The sequence below is a fragment of the Triticum urartu genome, chromosome 5 (assembly GCF_003073215.2).
Source record: "Triticum urartu cultivar G1812 chromosome 5, Tu2.1, whole genome shotgun sequence".
In the NCBI taxonomy this organism is placed as follows: Eukaryota; Viridiplantae; Streptophyta; class Magnoliopsida; order Poales; family Poaceae; genus Triticum; species Triticum urartu.
In genome coordinates this window covers 450,037,683-450,046,349 of record NC_053026.1, presented here as the reverse complement: position 1 = coordinate 450,046,349, position 8,667 = coordinate 450,037,683, and the positions used below count along the sequence as shown (strand labels likewise).

At 47.5% G+C, this 8,667-nt stretch overlaps 1 protein-coding gene across 1 annotated transcript; it reads left to right on the top strand.

The window, feature by feature from the left end:
- Positions 1-5,687: 5,687 nt before the first annotated feature.
- LOC125509703 (eukaryotic translation initiation factor 3 subunit E) lies at positions 5,688-7,302 on the top strand. Its single transcript, XM_048674727.1, has one exon. The coding sequence runs from the start codon at positions 5,789-5,791 to the stop codon at positions 7,112-7,114; it is 1,326 nt and encodes a 441-aa protein (XP_048530684.1). The 5' UTR covers positions 5,688-5,788; the 3' UTR covers positions 7,115-7,302.
- Positions 7,303-8,667: the final 1,365 nt, after the last annotated feature.

Below are 8,667 nucleotides of genomic sequence, written 5' to 3'. Positions count from 1 at the left end.
ATCCTACTCCCAGAGGGAGTAGGACTCTCCTGGCGCGCCCTCCTTGGCCGGCCAGCCCCCCTTTAGTCCTTTATATACGGAGGCAGGGGCACCCCAGAAGACACACAAGTTGATCCACGTGATCTTTTCCTTAGCCGTGTGCGGCGCCCCCAGCCACCATAGTCCTCGATAATATTGTAGCGGAGTTTAGGCGAAGCCCTGCTGCAGTAGTACATCAAGATCGTCACCACGCCGTCATGCTGACGGAACTCTTCCCCGACACTTTGCTGGATCGGAGTCCGGGGATCGTCATCGAGCTGAACGTGTGCTAGAACTCGGAGGTGCCGTAGTTTTCGGTGCTTGATCGGTCGGATCGTGAAGACGTACGACTACATCAACCAAACGCTTCCGTTGTCGATCTACTCAGGTATGTAGATCACATCTCCCCTCTCGTTGCTATGCATCACCATGATCTTGCGTGTGCGTAGAATTTTTTGAAATTACTACGTTCCCCACACCAACGGTGTGTCCGGTGCCCTGTGAAGACAGTCATGGCCGCCCTACCTGCACGACCCCGTCCCGAGAGAGAGCACCAACTCTCCCCCATCACTAGTAATGCGGGCTCCAAGCTAGTATCGGCCTAGGTAATCAATAATGCCCTTTCCCATACAAGGGTAGAGTGGTTGCGCATGTAAGTTTGGAATAACGGTCGCAACTTAAACCAATCCGTTTTTGAAAACAACACACACACTTGCCTCGGTACACCACTTCGTCATCAAGTGGCTACCCAACTCATCATCTCCCTCGGGCATAAGTGGCACCCGACGGGGTTTTCGAAAAGTCCTTTGAAAATACTTTGTCTCCATCACCATGCATATTCCCATCCCTTTTGCGTAGCACTACTTAGCATCCTATCTACTCCCACCGGCATAACCCTCATAAGGAGGTAGGGTCATGCACAATGCAAGTATCAACGAGGAAGTAACAGAGGCAACCCATCAAAGTGGTTACCATCTCATCATGATTCCGATGCAACACTAATAAAGTGCTATATGACATGCATAAAAAGGGTTTCATAAATATGGTCAAAGGGCTGCTTGCCTGTTTTAACAAAGTCTTCGAGGTCTTCAAATATCTCTGGTCCAACTCCAAGCATTTCGTCTACTTCGTCAACTATCGTCGAAAGCAACCATAATAAGCAACACAACAAGGCAGGAAATGAAAGTGCTCTAAAAATATTGATTTGACTTTTCTAGGACATCTCTGGTTATATGAAAATTAACCAGAGTGGTTTCATTGGAATTGGGTCAGTGGATATTTCTAAACATTTGGATATGATGGAATCAAGGGGTTTATGGATTTGCAAGAGGTGTACAGAAATATTATTTTGAAAAATGAGCAAGGATACCCATTTAACAAGGCATGATTTTAGAAGCATCTAGGAGTTGGTTTCACTGGATTTGGAGTTCAAATGATTTCTCTATGAATTTGCAAAGTTGGCTATATATGAAGAAATAGACCATTATTTGAGGTGATACAGAAAGTATTAGTAAAAATGTTCAAAAACTAAGTTTTGAACTTATAGACATCTAGGATTTTGAATCATGGAATTTGGATCAAAAATGGGCTCTCTGTGATTTTCTAAAGTTTATCACAGAAATGGAAAAATAGGATTTTGAGAAATATTTCTGAGGAGAAAGTTTTTGGAAAAATGTGCAAATAGCACCATGTGATAGATCATGATTTGTGGATCCCCTAGAAATTTGAATAATCAAATTTGGATATCATTTGAATTATTTGTGGATTTTACAAGTTTATAGAAAAATAAAAAGAAAAGGGGAAGGGTTTTACCCTTATCCTGCGCACTGGGCGAGGGATAGGCAGCGAGCCGGCCCAACGACTCAGCTGCGCGGGTGGCAGGGGCAACGTCGAAGGCGCCCCGGGCGGAGTACGCCTTCGCCGTGCGTGAAGCGGGTTTGCTCCCGGCCCGTCTCCACTTAAACGGGCGGGGCCCACCCACCGGGTCGCTGACGAGCGGGGCCCGGTGCTCAGGACGTCTCCTACCTCCCGCTCGAACAGAGCAGAGGCAGGAGAGGCGAGGCCGAGCGGGTGCTGGCGTTCTCCATAGCGTCACCGGCCATCCCCGGCGATGCCCAGCACACCGGCGGGTTCAGGAGGCCGAGACGCATCCGCCGAGGTGCGCCATGTCCGCAGGGGTGGTCGGATGCGAGCGCACCATCGGCCGTGGCAGGCGAAGCTGGCGGTGGTGATGGAACTCCATGGAACAGCCACGGGGAGAAGAGGGAGAAGCACGGGAGGGGCTCGCGGTGATGGTGGTGGTGCTCTAGTGCGGTCCAGAGGGAAGGAGGAGGAGAGGTGGGCACGAATTTAGGCGGAGTCCGGCGGCTCGGCTCCGGCCATGGGGAGCGATGGAGGGCTCGGGGAGAGGTTTGGCTTCGTCCCGTGGGTCTCTGGGAGGGTGAGAGGGCGAGTGGTGAGGAGAGGAGGGTTCAGGGAGGCCCTTAAATAGGCGGACGACGGCCCACCGAGGACTCGTGCACCGGCGAGCTTGTTGCCGTCACCACGGGTCACAGGAGCTCATCGCGGTGTGTTTGGGGTATTCCTGTATTCGGTCCAGAGCTAGGGGAGAGAAGAGAGAGAGCAGGGGGGCCAGGGGCACCGCGCGTGTGAGCTTGCTCACTAGTGCACTCGGGCGGCTGGCACGCGTGCGAGCAGGGGCAGGAGGAGGGAGAAGGAGGAGGGGGCCGACCGGCTGTCGTGTTGAGGACGCCGAGGAGCATCGTCGGGCGCGCTGGGGAGGCCTGAGGTGGCCGGAGGTGCTTGGCAGGGGGCGGCTACAGTGCGGGAGCGCACTGTAGCGCGCTCCAGAGCGCCCAAATGGCATGCCATGGCATTTATATGCCTTGTGGGCGCGGCCACTAATGTCTGGTAGCTCTAGGAGGGAGTAAAGAAAGGGGAGGAAGCATTGGATGCCATGGAGGGCCACTGGAATGAGGAGGGAGGTGAGAAAGGAGAAGAATGCTGCTGTCCAGAAGGGTAAATGGGGTGTTTCACCCCTCAATCATTGAGCTGAGGCCAGGGAAGAGTTACTGGAGATAGGAGAAGACTAGGAGGAGATGTGGTAAAAAGTTGAGCTCAAGGGAGAATAGTGTAAGTGGTCAAAATGGTGATTTTTGAAAAGTGACAGAAGGTGTTTGATGCAAATTTGGGCAAGCAAATTAACTCCACTTGACATGAGAATTAACAGGATCAAGTGTCACACATAATTGTGGTTGGCCACCAAGTTTGAGTCCATTTTGAGAAAGTTGCCAATGCAACTTTTGTAAACCCTAGAAATCAGCAGAAATGGCTTTACCAAGATTTAGTCATGCAAATCTATTTTACTTGATGCACCACTTGGTGTAGTGTCATTATTTGAGGATTTGAACATGTCCACAAAAATTCAGATCAAAAGGACACACTTGGCAATGTAGAGTTGTTCAAATTTGGTTCTGGACAGAAAGGGTTTTGGGGTACTTTGATCAAGATAACATTCTCTCCAACTTGTGCCATTTGGTCTAGATACATTATTACACCATTTGAGCATGTGCACCGAGTTTGAGAGCATTTGGACATGTTTGACAGTGCAAAAATGTTCAAACTTGAAAAAGGACAGAAGTGGTTTTGAGAGGGTTTCATGGGGTTATACTATTCTCCATGACATGGTACTTGGCAAGATCATAAAAAATGTCATATGTGACATGTTAGAATTTTCTTGGATTTTTATGAAAATATTTCCTGTAGAAATATTTCAAATCCTTGAAATGAGCAGAAATGGTTTTGGGAGGTTTTGTCCAATATTTTTAATCATGACCATGTGTTGAAACTCATATATATGGAAAATATATGTCCATTGAGTCTCCCTAATTTTTCTCAAAATTTTTTAAAGCTTTAAAATAATTTTAACCTATTAAAGACCATTTTTGGCCTTAAGAAAAAGCCTTTAAATCTAATAGGAAAATAACTTTTAAAATTATATTTTTGTGGTTTTTGGGTATCCTATATCTAATAGGAGTCAAACATATTTTTGGAAAGATTTTTTACTGCCCTGAATTAAGTACTTGCAGTACAAATCTTAATTCATGGGTTTTTGGAAAACTAATTTTTGAATATACTTTTTGGCCAAATTATTTTTGTAAGAAAATACTATATTGCTCTATACACATGGCATGATCATTGGTTCAAGAGTTTGGAGCAAGGAGATGAAGTATAGGAGTTGAAGGATTTATTTGATTTTTAGAGCACTTGCAAACAACAGACAAAATCCAGACAAGGCAAGGTCCAAAACACTCAAAAGTTTTTGTCAAACCACATTTTATCATGATTTATTAGCTTAAGTGTTGTGGCATGAAAATCAAGGTGTGACATAATCTCTACCGAAACACTGGTATATTAAACAAGTAGTGAAATTAGAAAAAAAAAATCTCTAATTGAACATTTGAAATATGGCGGGGCATTGTTAGAATAAATGGGTTGGCCCATGAATATTTCCAGGAACCCAACTAAACCTCAAAGACCATGAATAATTGGCAAGACGTGATGCAAATGTTTAGTCCATACTGCTAGTGGAGGCGGTGTGAGACATCTTTATAACATGTTATCCGCACAACACTAAGTGATTGATGTAAGAAGAGAAAGAGAGCACCACACATGCTCACCTCACTTGGTCGAGGCGAAGGGCACAAGCATGTAATATGTGTGTTAATATAGAAACCCGGTTAGTGGCATTACATGAGCACAACTTCTTTTTATCATTTTATTTTTCTTGGTTCCTTGACAGACAGTTGATTGTTTTCTTGACCCGTAAGTTGAAAAATCAAGTCAGTTAAGATTGTGAATCGTAACATGATAGGGTTCACACACACACACACACCCCAATACGAGTTAGGGTTTGCCTCATCTCACTACTTGTGTTGTCATAGTAGTCTACTTCATTTTTAATGCCAGCATGCACCGGCAATCCAGATTCTATTCGGCGCCTTAAACGCCATTTACATGCTATTTAGCCAACCGGTGCACACCCCCTTCCTCTGGGCCGACCCATTTACACGCTGTTTTCGAGAGGCACAGCCGTGACTCTCGCGAAAGCACAACCGTGCCTTTCGCGGAAGCAAAACCGTGACTCTCGCGAAAGGAAAAAAAGACATGTTTTTTTCGTTTCCGAAAGGCACGACCGTGACTCTCGTGAAAGCAAAATCGTGCTTCTCGTGGAAGAAAAACCGTGACTCTCGCGAAAGAAAAAGAAAAAAAAGGTGTTTTTTCGTGATTTTTTTCCGAACTGTTTTTTGGTCGAAAAGCTAAGAAAGACCGGTGGAAAAACAAAACCTCAAAAAAACCCGAAAAATAACCGTTTAAATAGCCGAAAACGCGTGCGGAAAAATAAAAAAATCCAGAAGGAGCGCCCAGAGTGCGACACATGGCGAATGGCTGAGAGCACGCTAAGTGGCGCTGATCGTTGCGAGGCTCCCAAAGGAACGCTCGTTAACCAGTGGCTCCCGACAGCAGGTCTCCGAAAAGGAAAAAAAAAAGAGATTCGGGCTTCTCTCTTTGTAATCGGCCCGCTAAAAGCGGCAATAGGCCCGGCCCATACGGTGGGAGGGACCTAGGTCCACGTCTTGCTTTCTTTTTCCAACTTATAGCAAGAATCGCATACCTCTCCCGTGCCAGCCAGTCTCCCCTTCCCTCCCTCCCCCCGCCGCCGTCACCCACAAACCCTAGAAACCCTAGCACCCCCTCGCCCGCGGCAGCCATGGCGGAGCACGACCTGACGGCGAGCGTGGCGGCGTGGATGGACCCCCACCTGGTGCTCCCGGTGCTGGAGTTCCTCCAGGAGCGCGGGGTGTACGCCGACGAGGAGATCCTGCGGGGCAAGATCCGCCTCCTCGGCGGCACCAACATGGTCGACTACGCCATGGACATCCACAAGTCGCTCCACGGCACCGACGACGTCCCCGCCGACATGGTCGCCCGCCGCTCCGAGGTCGTCGAGAGGCTCCGGGCCCTCCAGGAGGCCGTCGCGCCCATCGTCGCCTTCCTCTCCAGCCCGCAGCTCGTGCAGGAGCTCCACGCCGACAAGCAGTACAACCTCCACATGCTCCAGGAGCGCCACCAGATCGGCCCGGACCAGATCGAGGCCCTCTACCAGTACGCCAAGTTCCAGTACGAGTGCGGGATGTACTCGGACGCCGCCGATTTCCTGTCCCAGTACCGCGCTCTGTGCACCAACAGCGAGAGGAGCCTGAGCGCCCTGTGGGGGAAGCTGGCGGCCGAGATACTGATGCAGAACTGGGATGTCGCGCAGGAGGAGCTCAACAGGCTCAAGGAGATGATTGATTCCAGCAGCTTCACCTCGTCGCCTGTCAACCAGCTCCACAGCAGGATATGGCTCATGCACTGGAGCCTCTTCATCTTCTTCAACCATGAGAATGGAAGGAACGGGATCATCGACCTCTTCTTCCAGGACAGGTACCTCAATGCTATCCAGACCAACGCTCCCCATCTTCTGAGGTACCTTGCTGCTGCAGTTGTTGTGAACAAGAGGAGAAGGAACATGCTTAAGGAACTCATCAAGGTCATCCAGCAGGAGCAGAACAGCTACAAGGATCCCATCATTGAATTCCTGGAGTGCCTGTATGTCAAGTATGATTTTGATGGCGCTCAGCAGAAGCTTGTCGAGTGCGAGCAGGTTATACTGAATGATCCTTTCCTGGGAAAGCGCGTCGAAGAGAGGAATGGCATTGCTGTTCCTCTGAGAGACGAGTTCCTTGAGAATGCTCGCCTTTTCATCTTTGAGACCTACTGCCGTATACATCGCTGCATCGATATTGGTGTGCTTGCGGAGAAGCTGAACATGACCTATGATGAAGCCGAGTTGTGGATAATGAACATGGTCAAGAGTTCCAAGCTAGATGCCAAGATTGATTCTGTGACGGGAACTCTCATCATGACGACCAATCGTGTTGATGTCCATGAGCAGATTATTGAGAGCATGAAGAACCTCAACGCCAGGACCTACATGCTGGCAAAGAGTGTTGTGGATCCAGGGCATGCAGCAGCACAGCAGGCTGCTCGGTGAGACCAACAGATGATCTGCAGCTTTGATGCGGTAAAAATCACTTTGGGAACTTCGTTGTTAGGCAGTGACTTTGTTGCTAGTATTTGAATCACATTGCTACAGCTTATGCTGATGTTTTGAATGCTTTGTACTCCTTTTCCTCAAGTTTATCGTCCTATGAATTAATACTGCAAAAGACGTTTACCGCATTTCCTTGCTGTGGTGTCATTGCATGTTTTACTGTCTGTCTTGGCTTGTCTGCAATCATCTTTGAGCTCTCTGTTGTCTGCCTAGCCTGTTAAACATTTTTAAGGTTTACAGTTAAGTCCGTAAGTGTCCTATAAGGCTGTAGCGTGTGTGTATGTGTGATGGGTCATCTTCCTGCACAGTTTCTCTTGATTTGAAGCAAACAACCAGGAGAGCATATATTCTACTCCATAGTTTGTAGTGGAATCTCTAAAGAGACTTATATTTAGGAATGGAGGGAGTAGTTATTACAAATAACTAACTACTGGAATGCATATAGCAATTACAAGGCACATAGACGTGCTCCAGCTGCACAATGCATCATGGTGGAGTCAAATTCTGTTTAGTGTTTGGAGGCATTCATAATATGCATGGATCCTGTTTTTTGATGGAACCAAGTTTGCGCTGAAATCGGGACCGAGTTTTGCTCAAAGCTATGTATGTGTGTCCTGAGGCTTGTAGCGCTGTATGTGTGTCCTGAGTCTGTGTGGCATAGGGGGGCCTATCCGTAGCAATGATCTAGGATTATTTGGCTCATCAGCACTGGGGCTACACACCATTTGAACTACCGTTGTTCCATGTATAAGTTACTACTGGATTGCATTGCAATTACAGGGCACATACTTAACTCTGGCTGCCCTATCAATCATGGTGCAGTCAAATTTTGATTAGTGGTACCCTCGAATTTTTTTTTGATTAGTGTTTGGATGCATTCATAACACGCATGGATCATGTTAACATTTTCTAGATCAGTTTTGCTAAAGCACATCTAGATGTGCAATAAGTATTGCACATCTAAGTCCTATGTCATTGATCTTATGTTGAGATTCGTGTGGATATTTTCTTTTCTTTTTTCTTTTCCTCTTTATGCTTGATTCACTCACTTAGATGTGCAATAACTAGAGCACATCTAGATGTGCCCTAGACACATCCTTTCTAGATTTACAGTCAAGTCAGTAGGGGTCCTGAGGCCGCAGCGTGCGTGTATGTGTGTCATCAGGCAGTCTTCTCTTACTATGAGTCGCCGTGCCCAAGGGCTACTCCATCATTCTTGGGACTATGTGGCTCATTAACCATTGTTGTTCCATGTAGAAGTAACTACTGGAATGCATTGCAAATATAGGGCACATAGACTGGCACCAGTTGCCCTATGAAACTGTAAGGGCATGTACAACGCCGGTGCTTAGGCTGGGCGCTAGGCTTCAATTCCTGGCTGTTATGACTGAATCCCGATGGATCAGAGGATTTTCCCCATTTTTCGACATGCCGGCCCCATTCTCTTCAATCGGTTGGTTTACTGAGATCCCAAGCTCTCCGGCCGAGGACAG